Source organism: Neltuma alba, unplaced genomic scaffold (assembly GCF_004799145.2).
Source record: "Neltuma alba isolate B1F8T4 unplaced genomic scaffold, ASM479914v2 tig00013430_pilon, whole genome shotgun sequence".
NCBI lineage: Eukaryota > Viridiplantae > Streptophyta > Magnoliopsida > Fabales > Fabaceae > Neltuma > Neltuma alba.
The window spans coordinates 146,337-164,772 of NW_021637680.1; the positions used below are offsets into that span (position 1 = coordinate 146,337).

Genomic DNA, 18,436 nt, shown 5'->3' on the forward strand with positions numbered 1-18,436 from the left:
TTTAATTAAATTAGTTATTTGTAATGAATAGGTGTTGTTTTTTAAAATATCCTTACTAATTAAGTTTGTTATCTAGAACTATCATTATTAAAGGATTATCTTGAAAAAAATAGATAAATATAAAAGACAAAATAGATTGAGGTCTTATATTTAAAACTAAAATAAAAATCAAACAAAATCTTATATTAAGTATTAGTAATGCTCAGCCGGTGCCACCGGCGTCTCCTTGCTCACAAAGGCAACAAAACGGTACTGATGGTGATTAGACTCCTCACAAATTTTGTTTTCCCAACGGCACTTTATTCAAAAAAAGTCACTTTGGTTTGTATTGTGCATGATCACACACACACACACACATATTTATATAAAATATATACATATACACAGACACACTCTCACTGGCCTCACTGGCGAGCGGGAAACGTGATTGCCTCTTTGGTTTCTCGTGTAGTGGTAATCATTTCATCTTCTGTCAGCACTGTGGAGCTTCAACCATCCTTCGTCGTCTTGTCTCTCTTCCATTCAACCATTCAACTATTCAAGCTTTGGGCTGCTTTCGATGACAAATCCCGCTGAGAATGTCCCTCTTCCTGACTCAGTAGAGCGTCTCTTGGAAAGTATCTGCAAAGATCAGAATCAGCCCCTTCCTGACTCCCATGTAAGGCGCCAGCTCGTGAACATCGGAGAAGAATCGGCTCTTGATATTTTGACACTAATCTCACACTCCAGAGTTCGGAAAAGTCTCTCTGGGTTCATTGTGCACATGATTAATTCTCCGAAGAAAGCCCCTAGTCGCTCACCGGATGCGACCAGAGGCTCTGCTACGCGAATCATGGACACCCAAGGTAGAAGGAGTACATCTATTTACTTACTGTTTCCTGTTCTCTTTCATTTAGTTGGCTCGAACCAAAATTGCTCTCGTTCAAATCGCCGTACTCGTGGAAGGCGGGGAAATGGAAACGTCTCTCAGATAACAAGGCCGGCCGTTTCCTTTGTTAATGTGGCTGAACAGTGACGATTCCGACTCCGGATTCCTTTCTTAATTTTTATTTTTGTAAAATTTTAATTTATTTTGTTTATTATATTTATATATTTTTTCTAATTTATTCTTTTTTTAGTAACAGTAGTTTTAACAAATATGTTAAAAAAATTAATATCTATTTATTATAAATAATTTTAATCCTTAGAAAGGCAATGTATACAATTTTCCCAAAGAGCAAATGATGCGATAGAAGTGGGTTTGGTTTTAATATGTTGAGATTCTCTTTACTGTGTCAGTTGCTCGGGTTAAGGAGTGGGTATGGCTTGTCAGTGCATGTTGGACTATTGACTAGCTTGGCCATCTCTTTCCTTTGTTCTTGAAAATTTTGAAGTTACAGTTAGCGGAGCTGCAACTCCCTCTCCCATGGAAGAGGATCCCGGAACTGCCTCGCCTTCAAGAGCACAGGGAGAAGCAGAATTACCAACGAGTCCAGAATTGGTGGCCCTGGGAGAATTGGAATTCAGAAAGGCATTTCTACTTTTGAGCTACATTGGAGGGTGAGTGCGGAATGTTTTTTATTTTACTTGTTTCTCTTTCCAGAGTTACTTCTGAGTCATGATGCTTTAAGATTTAAATTTTGCTTTTTGCATTTGTTTTTGTAGAGAGAGTCTTGAACGGGCTATAACGGCGGACAAGATTAGGAGTCTTAAACCGTTGCCGATGGGGAAGTTTGAGGAACAAATATGGGAAGCCGTCGGAAAAAAATTTGTCTCCGATCACCAAGATCGACGACTGGTGAACATCCCGTTTGTTTTTGTTTTTTTGGCTGAAGACTCCGTTTGATTTTTATATGTCTGAAATTAGTGCGTTGATTTATTACTTTGCTTCCTTTTGATCTCAAGTTGGAACTTGTCCTTGAAAAAGGGAATGGTTGGGTCTGCCAAAACTATTCCAATTATGCGCTGAGCGATTAAAAATGACATCTTCCATTGACATTTTTTTTTCCTGGGAATTTGAATTGAATATTCAACAGTTATGACATCCATAAAATTTTTCTGGTGCATTAAAAATCTGGAGGTTTTAATTTGTTGTACTATGCTGTTATTATTTTTTATTTTATTTTACCATTCAACTGCGCCTTAAAATAAGGCTAAATTTGTTGGATTTGTCATGTAAATGAGTTTATTGCAGTTCTTAACTATCCTGTTAAGCTATCAACTCTAGCGATTTGGCACTTCTTCATCCAACATCTGCTGTATTATTCTTAAAAATATTTGATTGTTTGCTATTGATAACTTTGGTTTCTGCAGTATCATGATTGGGATTCAGGGAAGCCTTTTGTCTATGAGTGTCATATTTCTCCAGATGGGAGTTTAAGGTTCAAGGTTTGCCTCTACTTTATTATATTTTCATTAACTTTTAACAAGCTCTAGAGAACATATACGCACTTATACATGCTGTTGTAGATGCAGATCCTTAATTTCTATACATGCTTCCATGTGTACTATGGAAGTTCTTTGTGATACATTGTCCACTAATAAAATAACAACTACATCCCCGACCAGTTTACATTTGGTGATAATTCAATGGCATATGGGCTATTTATAAAATATAGTATTAGCTATTAATTATTAATTAATATATTAATTTCCAATCCCTTTGTCTGGTAATTCAGGGCCCCTTCTTCCAAGAAGTACGAACACACTTACAAAAATCACTAGGTGAGACACACTTACAAAAATCACTAGGTGATGACAATGTTCTACTTGTAAAATTTGCTGAGGAAAGGCATGGATACAAGCCGAATCGGACTGGTTTTGAGGAAGCATATGCTCTATACAGTAAATTTGGGAGAGAGGGAATCCATGTTGGTCTTCGCCTTTACCGCTTTTTTGGTAATCTGTGAACCTTTTCTTATAGAATGCTATGTCCTTGAAATTTTATGCTTGCACTTGTTGATCCTTCTTGACAGTATCTATATGCCTGATTGCTTGTTTTTGTTTTCGTCAAATTGTTGATATGTCTCTATTCCTGCACTCATTGAACTATTTGTTCCCCTGGATTACTAAAGTGAATGTAATTGCTTTGTGCCCCTATGGTGGAATGCTGCCTCAATAATGGAAATTCGGGGTATCTGTGTATTTGGATGTCTGATTTTTTTCCCCTTGGTTTTTAAATCTTTTTATGCGTTGCTTACATCTCATTCTTTGTTGCTGTTATGCACAAGGCGTTCTTGAATCTTTGACAATTAATATGCATCTGATGCTGCCTTTAGAGTTTTTAGACAAACCTATGGGAAACCAATATACCAGCACTGATGAGCATAAACTTCTTATCAACTGATCAGTTTTCAAAGATGGAAGAAAGGAAGATAAAAAGAAGGACCAAACGTCTTCAGGTGTGAGATGTTATTTTGTTAGGACAAAATCTTGTGCATCAGTTGATGAGAGGGAATCTTACATATTGCGGGGGAAGTCAATGTTTGAAGCTCGATCTTTATTTATGCATGCTCATACATTGCCTACGTTGGACAAGTTTATGGCCAGGTATGGTACTCTGTTCATACTGTTTTTAAAATTATATCTCATGTTCTTTCCCATCCTGCACAAGGAACAGTTGATCGAAGTTACTGACGTCAAGTACTTAGGTTTTCTCTAATTTTGTCCAAAACCTTGACACTTGATATTGACATGGGATCTGTTGATGTTCAAGAAATTGGAGATGTATGTTGTCAGGTATGATCAATTATTTTGTCATCTCTATAAGGACTTTTTGCCCCTTTTGTATACGAGAAAATTATTTCTCTTTTGTTTTCATTTCTTTTTAGGATGAAAATGGTGAAGAAGTTTCTCACAATGGGAAAGCACAGATACATACTGATGGAACCGGGTTTATTTCTGAGGATTTAGCTATGCTTTGCCCTAGACACGTGTTTAAAGGAATTCATACGAAGGCTAAAAATTTCATGGTATCTCTTTGTTTTAATACCTAAATTTGCATACTTTATTTGCTCACATTATTCTATTTCACTATTTTGTATCAAATATCCATCAAGGGTTTATAACAATATGCTCCTATTTTTATCGCTTTTACCGATGTGCCTTCTTGTCGTTTTGTGATGTAGAGCAACTAACTTGTAGGAATATACCACGTCACTACATGGCATAAACTCGCTATAGCTTATTCATCGAGGTTCTCTTCTTTTTCTAATCATCATTCTGTTGATATGTGTATTAAATAATAGTAAATATACTTCTCGAAGGATAAAACTTAAATATAACTATGTAGTATATATGCTATTTTATGGGTTAAGGTGCATCTAACACCTTGAAGTATTTTGTTGGATGTATACAGCACTCTAAAGTATCTTGTGATGCATCTAGCACCTTAAAGTAATTTTTAGGCATGCCCAACACCTTAAAGTATTTTTTTTGCTTTGGTGTTAGATGCACTAAAAAATATTTTAGAGTATTAGACGTACCTTTAAAAAAAAAAAAAAACTTCATGATGTTAGACGTACTTGGACACCCGAGAAAATATTTTGGGGAGTTGGATGCACCTTAACTCCTATTTTATTTATGCCATTTTCTTAAAATTTTGGTCAGACACGAGGCTGATGGAAAATGATTGTAAAGCTTGTATGACTATGCTGATATGACGAGTCATTCATGTCTCAACATCCTACAATGTTATGGTCTGAAAGAGAGTAGTATTCTCTTCCAGCCTTTTTTTTTTTTAAATAAACACACACACCCACAACGATCTTAAGTTTGGGCAGACGATGTTATCTGAGATGATTTGAACTGCAGGCTTTATCAGAAATTAATATGTATTGTGTGCAAGACTAATGGATTATGTGATAATATTACGGTGTCTTGTTAGATGCATGTCTTTTTGTCCTATTTTCCCCTTTACTTCTTGTTTGGTTCTTTCCCCCCAACTTTATTTCTTGTTTGGTGAATGTATATTATGTTGGTCATCTTCGGGCATTCATTATTATTTTCATTTTCAATGGAATAAGCCACTGTTATATGGTTGAATGCGTCATTATTTTAGATAGCATCCCTATTTAAAATCTCCATTGGAAGTGCTGTTTCACAAAACTATTTTCTACTTCGATACTTAATTTTTTCAAGTGTTGGAAGTCCAGATCTTCTATTGTTTTCTCTCTCCTTGCATGGAGCCTCGGTGCTGCAATAAACACTTACTGCTACTTTTTCGTTGTCTGCTCTCTCTTTAGTTCTTTAAATTTTGTCTTTCATAGAAATCTTTTCCTCACCAAGACTTAAATGATAGTGAATTTCTAATTCGGTTGGATAGGATAAGACAACTATTGCTTCTACAAAGATGGAGTCCAGCACATGTGAGCCAGTGCGTTCCTTACTTTTCTGTAAATTTTGAGACTGCAGATGTGCGTCACATGGATTTTATTCTGATAGTTTTTCTTTCCTTGACTAAGCCTTTGCTGATCCAATGCCGTCTCTTTCACATGGGATGTGCCATGAAGGGAACGCTTTTAATCAACAAAAAGGTACTAACTCATTGAGTCATTTCTTCTTCTTCTTCTTCTTCTTAATTTTTGTGTGGAAGTATGATCGTCTTAATTGTAGTATATGGCAATCTGCATTTTGGAGCATGCAAATAAACTTCGAGTTTTAATTCTTGTTTTGATGAATTCATGGCTCATAAGATTGTTCCTACTTGTAATTTTCTTTTATTCAAATAATAAATTTTGGACGATTTAGCTGTCATCCACTCCATGTTTTATTAGGTGGAGGATTTTTCGAAAGAGTTTGATGATGTCAGTTTATTTGTAAATGCATTCTTGCAGATATAATGACTGATATTTTGGGTTAATGCTTGAACAAATGTGTTTAGTTGGAGTCCCCCCCCGTCTCACTTGCACAAACAAATTTGAAGTGAGATTGGAGTACTGTTGTGGTTTTTTAGTATGGAGTTTACTACCTTTGTGAGTAAACTTCCATGTCTTGCTGTTGAATTGGTCTATCTTGTAAGATATTAATTTCTCATATTATTGGTTGTTATTGGTTGGTTTATGGAGCCAGGTATTCTGTTGGGTTGCAGTGAAATAGGTGAGGTAGAGAGTAAAGATATGAGTATTATCTAGCAGCCATTAGGAGAATGTTTTGATATATAGAAAAGGTGGAAGAATTTAGGTTATCCATTTTCATTTTCCTAGATGTCTAGGTTCAACATCTTTACCATATTGAAGTTGTTTGAGCTGTTACTCTTTTTTTTTTTTGGGTGAACTGAGCTGTTACAATTAAATGCATACCAGATTTATTTGAATTTAGATCTGTATCAGTTGTTCTGCTGGCAGTAAAGTTCTTTCCTTCTTAAATCATGCAGCTTCCTCCTCGGACGATACAAGTTCGACAATCAATGATTAAGGCGCATACAGATCCAAATCTTTCGATTCAAAGCATTAATTCAATGGAGGTGGTAGCTACAAGGTATCTCCTTTACATATCTTTTTCCTATCAAGTTGGCTATTGTTTGCTATTTCTGAAACTTTGTTGCCTGAAGCAGCTATGGGGGGTTGGGATATTGATCATACTTTTTGTTATATGATAATTTAATTTTTCAGTGAGTGGGCTCAGAAAGAACCAATAAATTATGACTAATGTCAAAATCTGGAATGGGCTCAGGAGTTCCACCACTTTTCATCCTGAGTGGGCTCAAAAGGCACTCGTATGCTTGCATGTTTTTAGCTATTGCAGGATTGTTTAACCTTCTTGTTCTCCATTCTTCTATATGTTAAGGTTTATAGTTCTGTGATAGAAAAGGAGGCAAAAAGACATTTTAATAGCTTATGACTAACTAATCATAAGTTTTAAACTACTAGGAGTTGTGCTTAAACTATTGTGTTAGGCTAATACTCTAGGGTTTTTAGAAAAGAAAATTCTCTACTTTTAAAGCAACAGTTATCTAATCTTAAGCCTTCATCTTTCAGCAACAAACCACAGAGGTGTTATTTATCCCGAACACTGATTGCTCTTCTGAGCTATGGAGGAGTGCCAAATGAGTTTTTTCTGGATTTACTTAAGAGTGCTATGGAAAATGCATATTGTGTCTTCACTGACAAGCGTGCTGCATTCAGAGGTAATCCTCGTAGAGATTCCTACAGCTGATACTTCATTTTGTCATCTAATTTCTCCTAGAATAATTAAATTCTGACATTTGAATATTGGCCTGTCATTTGTATGATTTTTTGAAATCTGCTTTAGAAAATTTATTCAATTATGTGGTTCTTTGTGCAGTGTCTTTAAACCATGGTGAGATAGATAATGAGTTCAATTCAGCAAAAATGATTCAACATGGTATCCCTCTTGATGAGCCATTTTTGCAATATCGTCTATCTGTACTGGCAAAGGAGGAAATGAATAGTCTTAGGAGGGGGAAACTTTATATACCCAATTGTTACTACTTAATGGGGACTGCTGATCCCACTGGTCGCCTTAAGAAGAATCAAGTTTGTATTATTCTGTAAGCATCTCTTTTGTTTCTTGCTTTATCTCTCTATCAGTAGAAGACATGGCTCCATTTTATGCGCAAAACCCCCATGGTTGGAGGCGTATGATATATATATGTGTATATATATTTTTTTGAATTTACAATGCAGCCGACGCATTCTTTCTAGTTCCTCACACTCTGGTGATTTTTTTTTCCGGCTACCATCTAACTGCAATGGTCAAGAGGAATAGTCTGTCATACTTCATCTTGGCTAAAAAGTGGCAACTTATTGCTATCCCCCTTTATTTTATGCCCTACCATGCGAATGGGATACATTTGTAGCTCATATATCTGATCATAGATGTTCCTTTATTTAGTCTCCAGCATTTGTTCTGATTCTGAACCTTCCTTTAGACAGTATCATTGTTCTATTAAAATTTGTTTGCTTGGATCAATGGTGAGGGTTAAGTGTCACGCTACTGAACGTCCCTTCATCAAGTTATGAGTTCTAGTTTTATGGATAGAAAAAGTCACCATGGGAGACGTTCCCTCATTTGGGGATTGGTTTCGGTTGAATTTTTATTGTATTGGTTGGTATTATGTGACACTGGATGGTTCTTTCATGCTCATGTCATGTTTAGTATGGAGCTTCGTGCTATAGATTTTCCCTGCACATCCAATCATGTTCACATATTCTTTGCCTATTGCATATTTGCTCATTTCTGGTACGATAGTTTTATCTATATTATTATGACTCTAGTGCCAAATGTTGGTCTTTGTTTGAGAAAGAATAGATATGAATGTAAATCATATCAAGAAGCGACAGAGAACAAAAAACTGAACTGAACTGGCCGGTTCAAGTAGAAAACCGGTGAACTGGCCAGTGGTCCGATTTGGTTTGGATGTTAAAATGGTCAAACCGGCATGAATCGGTGAAAACTGGTTAAAAACCGGTAATGAACTGGTTCTATTTTTTCTCATTCAACGCCTAATATCTCAGGCCCTATAGATTTAAGTGAATTTTAATGATGATTTTGGTATCAATGATTATTAATTTTAGTTAATGATAAACCATAAAGATCAATATTCTCAATGTTGTTATACTTTGTTATTGTTACAATCAAACTATTGTTATATTTCCTTATATTTTGTTATTAGTGATTATTAATGTTGTTATATTTTGCTATTTTCAATAAAATTATATTATTTTAATATGACCCGTTGATCCCGTTCTGACTAATTGACCCTTGAATCACTACCTCAATCGGTTTAGTGTTTAGTCCGGTTTTTTGTTCCTTGGAAATGACTTTAATAGACTTAGCAATTTTGATGATACAATTCAAACTCCGGGCTTATTTAGAAATTAATTTATTGAGGAAATGTTAACTATTTTTTTTTTTTTTTTTTGGTAAAGGAAGGGGCCGAAGCCCAAAAATGTTAACTATTTTTGTTGCTTGAATAATGTGCTTTTTCCTTTGCGTTTATAGTGAAAATGGTCAAATTTCTGGAGATGTATTGGTATATCGGAATCCAGGATTACATTTTGGAGATATTCACATACTCCAAGCAACATATGTGAAGGAGCTAGAATCTTTTGTTGGCCATAGCAAATATGCAATATTCTTTCCTTGTGTTGGTCCTCGCTCTTTGGCAGATGAGATAGGTGGAGGTGATTTTGATGGTGACATGTACTGGGTATCAAAAAATCCTCAGGTCTGCTCTTTTGTTTATTAGATGTCTAATCAGTATTCAGTTTTCTGGTGTGTTAGGCAGCTAGGCTGAGGTTAACTGGTTAGACCGTCCAATCTCCCACCGAGGTTATTTGTTTAACCAGTAATTTGTTTGTGTTTTCTGCTATCACAGCTGAGAAAAATACAATGGCTAAGCCTAAGTTTGCATCAGTGAGAGACGTTTTCCTTATTTGCCATTGCTTTTAAATTTCTGCATATTCCAAAGATGCTTTCTCATCATCCATGCATTTGGTTTCATCCTAGCGCTGGTTCCTGTATAGATATCTTTCACTTCCAGAGTTCCTATTATTCTATTTTTGGTGGTTCCTGTAGCTTCTTCTCTTTTGTGATATTGATTATAATGTCTTAAATTGGAATTCCTCAAAGCTTATAAATGTATAGAAGTTTACCAGAATGTTAGATTTCTGTACAACTTGATTAACTTGTATCGTAGGTCTTTTCTCAAATGTTCACAAATCTGGGGTTCAGAAATCGGAATTTATGCTCTTCTTTCTCGGCTTTAATGGGTAGTAATTTATGTATCATCATCATCATCATCATTTTGCTGAGGAGGCTGGTAGTACTTAAAAACAACTTTCTTTATATTGACGATATTTATATTTTGAATGTTTCAGTTGTTGGAGTATTTCAAAAAGAGTGACCCATGGATTGAAAATCCTCCTTGCAATGATGTCGTTGATTCTAAAAGGCCAAGTGCACTTTCAGATGATGAACTGCAGCATGAACTTTTCAAACTGTTCTTGGGATGTCGGTTTCAACCCAGGTATGATGGTGTCTAAATATTTCTACTAAAATCTTCGTATCCAAAATTGAATGAAATGGAGCTTACGAGCAGCCCTGGCTAGTGTTTTGTGTCTTCATCACTTAAGCAATGACAACTGCCATTTTTTGACATTATTCCATCCTTCAATGTCCTTTGAATCTTCCATGTCACTGCTGGTTCTCAAACTATGGAGGCACTATTTTTTACGTATGGAATCTGTTTTGCTTACAATTATTTCATTATTGCTAGTCTTAAGAACTTGATATTCGAATTTTGATGAGAATCAGAGATTTCATTATCTAGTGTTGGAATAATGTGATATTCTGCCCTTTTTTTGGGTTGCCGAAGTTAATTGGCTTAAGATACTAATTGGCTGTCTTTTTTAGTTATGCTGTGGGTATTGCAGCTGAGAGTTGGACTGCCCTTATGGATCGGCTGCTGACATTGAGGGTGAGGGATGACTGCCCAAAAGAGAAGCAAGAGAGAGAATGTGTGAAGGAAAAGATGATTAAATTGACTGATCTTTATTACTATGCTTTGGACGCACCAAAGAAAGGAGGAAAGAAGGTTAGTTCTGTATTATTTTCCTTACCATATTCTTTGCCTCAAAATTTCATCTGCTTTTATTAGGGACCGGGTGTAGTATATCATTTTATTATATTTTACCTAATGGCACAAAGGATACTTCAGAATTTCATTCGTTTTTTCATTCCATTGTCCATACGATGCTATGAAACAAGGGAAGGCTTTTAATTTGCATATGCTCTGTCCAATGCTTGTCAACAGGTTGAAGTTCCGAAGTATTTGAAGCCGGAAATGTACCCACATTATATGGAAAAGGACAATTCATACACCTCTACTTCTATCTTAGGTTTACTATACGATGAGGTGGACAGATATCAATATGAAGACACATCTAAGAAGGGTGAGAATTCCAAATAGAATAATCCCGTGTTTTTGGTGTTGCCTCGTAACGTGATTTACTGTGTATTTGTTACACCTGTTGTTCTGTGCATGCTGCCAGATATTACAAAGCTCCCCTGTTTTGATGTCGAAGTACCTGAGAACTACCTGAATATGTGGAGATTATACTATGACCAGTATAGGAGCGAAATGGCTGCTGCGCTAAATTATTGTTCTGACCCGACAGCCAAAGACATGGCTGCTGATAACATCTACAAGAAATATAAAGAGGTACATGTTTCAATGGTTTTGCCCTACATTTTCTCAGAAAATCCAATATTTTCTTCCTTTGCTGACTGCGTTGTTGCATGCAGAAACTATATGGTGCTTCTGAGCCGGACGATAGTCCAAAGAGTAGGAAGCAACTTAAAAATGAGGCTTTGGCTGTGTATCACGTTAGTTATGACTATGCCAAGAGTCAAAATTCAGTAAATAAGTGTTGCTTTGCATGGAAGGTTGCGGGTTCGATTCTCCTAGAGTTTTATGCCTCTAAACAAGACCTCCTAACTGTGTGGCGAGAGATCTATGGGTAGCAAAGGACTCCTCGCATTCATATCTGAACTAACATTTTGTATCCTAGCTCACTTCCACCCTATCTTTTTTGTGGGACCTTGTCGAGTTAATGACTTGTTACTATAATGTATATAAACTTGTTATGTCCTCCCTCTTTCTGAAGAACCTTTTGTTTTAGCATTAACTAAAGTATGATCTAGACTAAATAACCAGAAACCAGCTGTTTAATCATAAAGGTTATTACTGACAACTTATTTTTCATTAGAAGGCCAACAGGGCAAATGTTCTCAAGGGCATTTGGCAGCTCTCTGTTTATATGGACATTATGTGCAACTATGCTCCATTGAAAGTGTAAAATACACGATACAATTGGGAGATCGAGAAGGGGGGAGTAACACGATATGGTATCTGAAAAATAATTGACTATAGCGAGAAATTTTTATGCTAAATGTAGAGTGAAAATTCATATCGTATGATGAATGATAATATCAAAGATGATCAGATTATTTTTCTTTTATCTAGGTACAGATCATGGATGTTACTATCCGATCCCTAAGCATTTCGCACCAAACTTTCCTTAAAAGATAAAACCTAATGTACCCCTTGTGCTGAAGCTAATGGGCTAAATTTGATGCCTAGTGTAAAATGCTAATGCTCCTAATACAAAGAAACTTTGTTGTTGGGAGAAAATCAGTGAACAGCCAATTTCCTTGAGACAATTCTCCAGCCTGCAAGGCTTCAAATGACAACACAAGCTCACTGATTCGTCCGCTTGTGACCACTAGCATTTGAACTTTCGAACTGCAAGGTAATACTTCTTTCTAGTTTACCATAAATGCCAAGCATGCTAGTACGTAAAGCTTACTGTTTCTTGTATGAGCTTAAATCAGCATGAGTGTCCTTGTAGCGCTGGCACAGGTAATCCTGGCATAGAATGGGAGGGAACCTGGCAAGAAATATATGTGCAGTTTTGTGAGACTGGAAGGGACCACTGATAGAGTTCATTTTAGCTCTCCATTTTGTGTTAGTTTTGTTTTCCTTTTGCTTGGGAGAAACCCTTTATGGTATTTCGATTTTGTCTGTCTTCTGTTGCCAATTTGCCCATGCATATTTGAGTTTCCTTCTCTATGTACTTGGTTCATATGTTCTACGATATAAATAAATTGCCTACCTTATTATTTACATGTCCAAAAACGAGTCCCTCATTGTGAAATCTTGAATCTAGCTATCATATAAACTTACTGGCATAGAATATGCTGGTAAACTCGGTAGAAATTTTAACTTACTTGGGAGGGTTACTTTCTGATTTGCAAGTTGGCAAGCATTCTACTAGACAGTCATGATTAGGCTCCAAAAAGTAAGCTATCTGTCAAGAGAAAACAAAAAGTGAGATGAGAAAGTTACATACTTTTCTTTACAGGCCTCTGTAACAAATCAGATAAGAGGAAAAGGAAGCATAACCAAGGAAACCAGAAATTCCCAGAGTAAGGTCATTAATTGCTGATCAGGAATTGAAGCAAAAAATAACGGAGATAATACTCTAGATGTGAAAATATTTATTATTTTTAGCCTTAATTATTTTTTTGAACAGATAAAAAAAATTACCATAATAATTTGTAGTAAATATATTTGTTACTTTAATTATTTAATTTTTATTTTTTAAGTAAGACAAGTTTGAAGCATTTACACATGATACATCTGACAATAAATATGTACAGTTAAGAAAGTGATGTACACATCATTCCTTAATGAACAGCAGTTCATTGCATGGGGAACGGGTTTACTACTTTGAATTGAAAAATCACTATAGAGGATTGAGAATGGAATATTTTGGATTCCTACCAGCCAAACATAATTCACATGAAATTCCATTTCGTATAATAATAATAATAATAATAATAATAATAATAATAATATCACCAAAAAAAAAAAAAGTAGATGAATACAGCAGTAGCAGTGGTATATATATACACATATATATTGTTTGACCAGCCAATAGCAGTGATATGTAAAACTATTGTATGGCTTAGTACGTAATAAAGTTAAACATCAGAACGGCAGGAAAAACTAAGCTGAAACTTAAAATTAAAAAGACTGAGCTTACAGAGTATCTTTCTTGACCATTTCCTAGAACTCTGTGCAATGTGGACCTGAGCAGAAATACAAAGCAAAATGTTGACTTTGCACTGAACAAAGTTCGATGTAAAAGGATGCTACTGATAAGAGCCTATAGCAATAGTTAGCAACAGCAGTGATATATATCAGATAGAAGAAAGCCAAATCACATATAGCATTGTGGTCTTTAATTTTATCTATCAATACATTTAGTCTAACATCTCCATTCCAATATGTACAGAACGGAAGACACTCATAATGACATCTACAATTGCTCTCAATGAAACTTATATTTTTTTCGTTCCAGCAATTAAAGGAAGACACATGACATGGCATTAGTATAGTCAAAACTTCTAGGGGAGTCCTTATAGAAATGAAAATGATTATATGTACAGGCGATCTCTGTTGATTCATACAGAGCTAGATCAACAATCTAACTGCAGAAATTTTCATGGCATTAAGAGCGGCTTTTAACAATGACCACCAAATATTATCACTGAGACAATTATAAGATCCCATGCATGCTAATAGTCCAGAATGCTTCAGTACTGTCATGTGTCCTTTGTACCAGATTGAAAAAAAAGGAACCCAGGCCAACTCAAGCTAGCACCGCAGAACAAAATAAATAAATTCATTGTAAAAATTAGAGCTTGAAAAATGAATTGCACCATAATCACACATATCAAACTTTCATAGAAATGTTTAGCGATGAAAGTTTCAGGGCAATCTTGAAAGTCCCTTCAGTTTCAAGTTCGGAAGTATATCCGGCTTGGGTAGAGTTCAGATATATAACTTGCAGTAACAAAGTTCCTTACTTGAAAATACAGTTGCTCCAGCGCTCCAACATGTCTCCAAGATTCACTATAAATGCTCTGGCAACAAGAAGAAGCAATTATTCTTTCAATTCGAGTAATGAAAACAAAAAAGGAACAATCAGTTTGTCTTTGAAAGATAAGGAGGAAAACGTATGCAGCTAAACATGCAACACTATGCAATAATAGCATGCAGGTAACAACTCAGTCTCACTTTCAGCCAGAAAATTACATTCAACTACAATGAGAACTCACCCCTTCAAGGGTGCCACGTCCTCCCATATCTGAGGTTTAGCATCCCTATCTTTGCATATCTGCATAAAGAAAATATATAAATGTTCTGTAATAAGGTGAAATATCTGACTTAGAGAGAGAGAGAGAGATCCTTACTTGAAGACCTGGTACATCATCTGTTGCCAACAGAGTAATTAGACCATAGTCAGTATGAGCTCCAGCTCCATATAATCCTCGGGAGGGATTTGAGGTTTGTCCTTAACCAAAGAACGATCAACTCGTGTCAGGATCATTTTCATCTTGTAATTATATCAGGCATAAGGCACTACTAATATTTACTCAAGATAAGTTTCATTGTTCATAGCTTATGAATAGGGTCGTTTCATCTTTATAAGTATATTGAAATATTGATATTGATACCTTCATAGTGTAGCAGGCGTAAAGTCGCTATCGGCTCTCCTAACATGTCTGGCTTATCAAAGAAATCAGCACCCAAATCAAGGGCAAGGGCTATTATTCTTCCAACTGCTCTTCCCACTTCTCTGAATACCCGATGGTTAAAGGTACAGTAAAAGAAACAACAAATGAAAAAACTTGTGTGAATCCATGGTCTCCGTATTACTTTGAAGGTATTACTTATTATTAACAAGTTCCTTAACACTTACAATGCCTGTCGATGATATTTTTCCATTGTTTCTCTCCATCCAGGCAGAATATCTAAAAGACAACAAAGTTGACAAAGAATTATGAATGAGTTATCACCAGAGGGCAAAGTAAAAATGATGTTTTCTTCTGATAAATTCTCAGAAACTACAAATTTGAGATAGTTACCAGACGCAGGCCATTGGTTTGGTCCATAAAATGGTTTCTGTGATTCTGGGTCATCCTCGGATACTTCAACTCCAATGTAATATCCTTCTTTGTAATCACCTACTCAACCCAAAAAAAAACTAAAATAATGAGGAAGAAGACGACCAGAAGACAACATAGTGCTATATCTAAAGACATGCATGGAAGGAACAACAAAAGAATATATTTACCATGTACTTGGTTCTCAGGATCAAGTAGTTCATCGAGAACAGGAGTATATCCCCTCTGTTTTTCATTCCTAAGAAGTTTAATTTTCTCCTTCAGCGGAAGACCGAAAAATTTCCTGCTCTGGGCAAAAGCCTCGTCCATGAAATCCTGGCTTATGCCGTGGTTCACAACGTAGAAAAACCCAGAATCCAAGCATGCCTAAATGATCACACATATATAATTAAACACCAACACACCGAAATTCTCCAAGAAGCAACAAGAAGGAGCGAAACAGAGAAGGCTAACCTGTTTGAGCAAATTAACAGATTTGTCGATGTCAGGATCAGAGAGGTCGATGCAATTGAGCATTGAAGACTTGGTGGCTCCACCATAGGCTTCAACGCTTTGGATCCCCATTTTGAAATTAATGAACGAAAGAACCGATGGCTTAGATTATCAATCACTTTAGGAATTTGATGAAAAAGAATTGAACGGCTATGCTTATATAGGCATCGAGGCAAAAGCCGTGACCCATTAATATTCATATTGATATATAATATATAATTTTAGTGGTTCCCATTTATCAAGTTGCATCCAGGAACCTCCATGAAGCAGGTGGACTGGTGGATCAGCTTCTGGTTCTGACATACAAGTCACAAGCTTGGCACAAAAAATTATGTGCACGGAATTTAGTTATACAATAAATTTTTATAATATATTCATATATTACTTCTGGTATTTAATATAAGATTTCGGTTGAATTTTATTTTGGTTCTAAATATAAAATCTCAATTCATTTTATCTATCATATTTATATATTTTTTCCTAGATAGTCTTTTTAATAATAGTAGTTCTAACCAATACACTTGATTAGCAAGAATATTTTAGGAAATACAACAGCTATCTATTACAAATAACTAACTTAACTTATTTTCTTAATTTCTTCAAATTAGTTAACTAGCTTTTGTAATTAGGATCGGAGTTAGTACTAAACTATTTTCTGTCCTTAACATAAGAGCTCATTTGACTTTTATTTTAGTTTTAAATATAAGATCATAATTTACTTTATATCTCATATTTATCCATTTTTTTAAGATAGTCATTGTAATAATATTAGTTTTAACCAACACATTTTATTAATAAGGGTATTTTAAGAAAGACAACACTTGTTCATTATAAATAAGTAACTTAATTAGTTTTTTATTGTTTTCTTCTTATTATTTTCTGCGCAAATTATCTCTTCTTATTATTTATTCTAACCAATACCTATTTCTTCTTATTGTTTTCTGCGCAAATTAACTTTTGCGTTTTTGCAAAAACGTTTCTAATAATATCACAAAAAAATGTTTCTAATAAAAAGTGCTTAGTTTGGCTTTTGACTCTCATGATACTATGCAATGTAAGACTATTCTTTTGCCACACTTCCATGATGACCCTAATGACACGCATATATAATGAGAGTAACCAATTTTGTCTATGTTTTTAATGTGTATGAAAATTGTTAAGTGTCTCTTACACTGCATTTTCTTCATGGGAAGATTGCATTATAAGCTTTTTCTTCAATTAATTTTAAGGGCGTTTTAGAAAAATAATTAATTACTCCTGAAATTTTATAAGTTGTTTCATACATTAAAACATGGCTCTCCTTTGTCCTAATTCATGGTGATTATTGCTATGGTTCTTTTTGCTTTTGGGTGTTTGTAGTTGTTTCTTTTTTTAAAAAAAAAATTTGAGACAAATAATATTAGTGTTAGAGTACTAAAAAAAATACTTTATAAAGTTAAGAGATAAATTTAAAATCTTATATAAGGTTAGAAAATTAAAGATGTACTTTTGCCATCAAGTTATTACAGACATTTTTGAGAGAGTGCCTAAAAATATTTTATGAAATAAAACAATTTTCATTTCATCAGTTGCTGTAGCCTGGTATTTGTTGCATTTAGTTTGGACACGCTACAACATTGATGGATGCTTTTTTGTTTTTTGTAATATATAAAAAAAAAACCTCTATTCCAATTCAAGTCATTTTCGCACGCTTTGATTAATATAATTAAATATAATTTGATTGGATCGAATGGTGGTTTTTATTTTATTTTTGTCCATTTATTACATCTACTATAATTCATGTAATTAATTTCAGATTGTATTTTCATATTTTGTATTTATTAGGGTTCTTATAATTGTTTGTATGTAACTTGTGACGAAACTTCTCAATATATTTATTTCATAAAATATAAAATCACTTAATATAAGTTAACCCAAATATTCAATTAATAAATACATATTGCACACTTTATTCTCACTCTACTCCCTCCGCTCCACAATATAAGTCATATTTAGAAGAATAACTTGATCCAAAATATAAGTCATTTGAAGAATAATTAATACTCCTCCGGTCCTTAATATAGGACTCAATTCTTGAGTTGATTTTGGTCCTAAATATAAGATCCATTTCTCATATTTATTAATTTTCTCTAAACTACCCCTATGAATACTCTCTCAATCATAATCAAGTAGAAGAGGGAGAGAGGGTATTAAGAAAGATGATTATGGTGTTTTAGGAAAAATGTGTCACTTTTCTTATAATCAACTAACTTACCTAACTTCCTTAATTCAGTCAAATTAATTAAATGGGTCTTATATTAAGAACCGGAGGAGTACTTATTTATCAATTTGTCTCTATAATCAATGCTTAAATGTAATTCTTTGTGTTTTTCTCTTACTTTCATAATCTCATTTAATATATGTACAATAACAAACATTAACCCACTAAGCGGAGTCAACTAATGAAGTATACAACACCATTGTGTCC

The 18,436-nt window shown here is 34.7% G+C and overlaps 2 protein-coding genes across 6 annotated transcripts; one reads left to right on the plus strand and one right to left on the minus strand.

Moving 5' to 3' along the window:
- Positions 1–437: 437 nt before the first annotated feature.
- Positions 438–16,104, minus strand: LOC114737344 (2-oxoglutarate-Fe(II) type oxidoreductase hxnY-like). Of its 5 annotated transcripts, none has more exons than XM_028925261.1 (11): positions 15,931–16,104; positions 15,648–15,843; positions 15,439–15,540; positions 15,273–15,324; positions 15,028–15,149; positions 14,764–14,864; positions 14,629–14,687; positions 14,377–14,433; positions 13,551–13,596; positions 12,733–12,812; positions 438–621 (listed from the first exon to the last, which is right to left on the minus strand). In XM_028925261.1, the coding sequence occupies exons 1-11, from the start codon at positions 16,039–16,041 to the stop codon at positions 531–533; spliced, it is 1,017 nt and encodes a 338-aa protein (XP_028781094.1). In that variant the 5' UTR covers positions 16,042–16,104; the 3' UTR covers positions 438–530. The 5 variants fall into 5 exon arrangements, with proteins under 5 accessions (XP_028781094.1, XP_028781095.1, XP_028781096.1 ...); XM_028925262.1 differs by having other exon boundaries at positions 439–621; positions 15,439–15,537; positions 15,931–16,103; XM_028925263.1 differs by lacking the exon at positions 438–621 and adding an exon at positions 11,854–12,392.
- LOC114737343 (probable RNA-dependent RNA polymerase 5) lies at positions 661–11,596 on the plus strand. The gene is made up of 20 exons (XM_028925260.1): positions 661–845; positions 1,374–1,539; positions 1,645–1,777; positions 2,293–2,367; positions 2,658–2,703; positions 2,731–2,877; positions 3,330–3,528; positions 3,630–3,717; positions 3,810–3,950; positions 5,303–5,353; positions 5,442–5,513; positions 6,353–6,456; positions 6,957–7,105; positions 7,264–7,489; positions 8,944–9,169; positions 9,822–9,970; positions 10,357–10,537; positions 10,757–10,895; positions 10,995–11,164; positions 11,248–11,596. Exons 1-20 carry the CDS (start codon positions 764–766, stop codon positions 11,464–11,466), a joined length of 2,763 nt encoding a protein of 920 aa, XP_028781093.1. The 5' UTR covers positions 661–763; the 3' UTR covers positions 11,467–11,596.
- Positions 16,105–18,436: the final 2,332 nt, after the last annotated feature.

What these genes read in the sequence shown, in the direction of transcription:
- LOC114737343 (XM_028925260.1), top strand. Translation starts at nt 764, where the DNA reads ATGATTAATTCTCCGAAGAAAGCCCCTAGTCGCTCACCGGATGCGACC. An exon ending in CGAAGGCTAAAAATTTCATG is followed by an intron (nt 3,951 to 5,302) that starts GTATCTCTTTGT and finishes TCGGTTGGATAG; the next exon opens with GATAAGACAACTATTGCTTC. An exon ending in GGGTATCAAAAAATCCTCAG is followed by an intron (nt 9,170 to 9,821) that starts GTCTGCTCTTTT and finishes TGAATGTTTCAG; the next exon opens with TTGTTGGAGTATTTCAAAAA.
- LOC114737344 (XM_028925261.1), bottom strand. Translation starts at nt 16,041, where the DNA reads ATGGGGATCCAAAGCGTTGAAGCCTATGGTGGAGCCACCAAGTCTTCA. An exon ending in ACGCCTGCTACACTATGAAG is followed by an intron (nt 14,865 to 15,027) that starts GTATCAATATCA and finishes TCTTTGGTTAAG; the next exon opens with GACAAACCTCAAATCCCTCC. An exon ending in TCAGAAAGTAACCCTCCCAA is followed by an intron (nt 622 to 12,732) that starts GTAAGTTAAAAT and finishes TGATCTTTGCAG; the next exon opens with ATACTTTCCAAGAGACGCTC.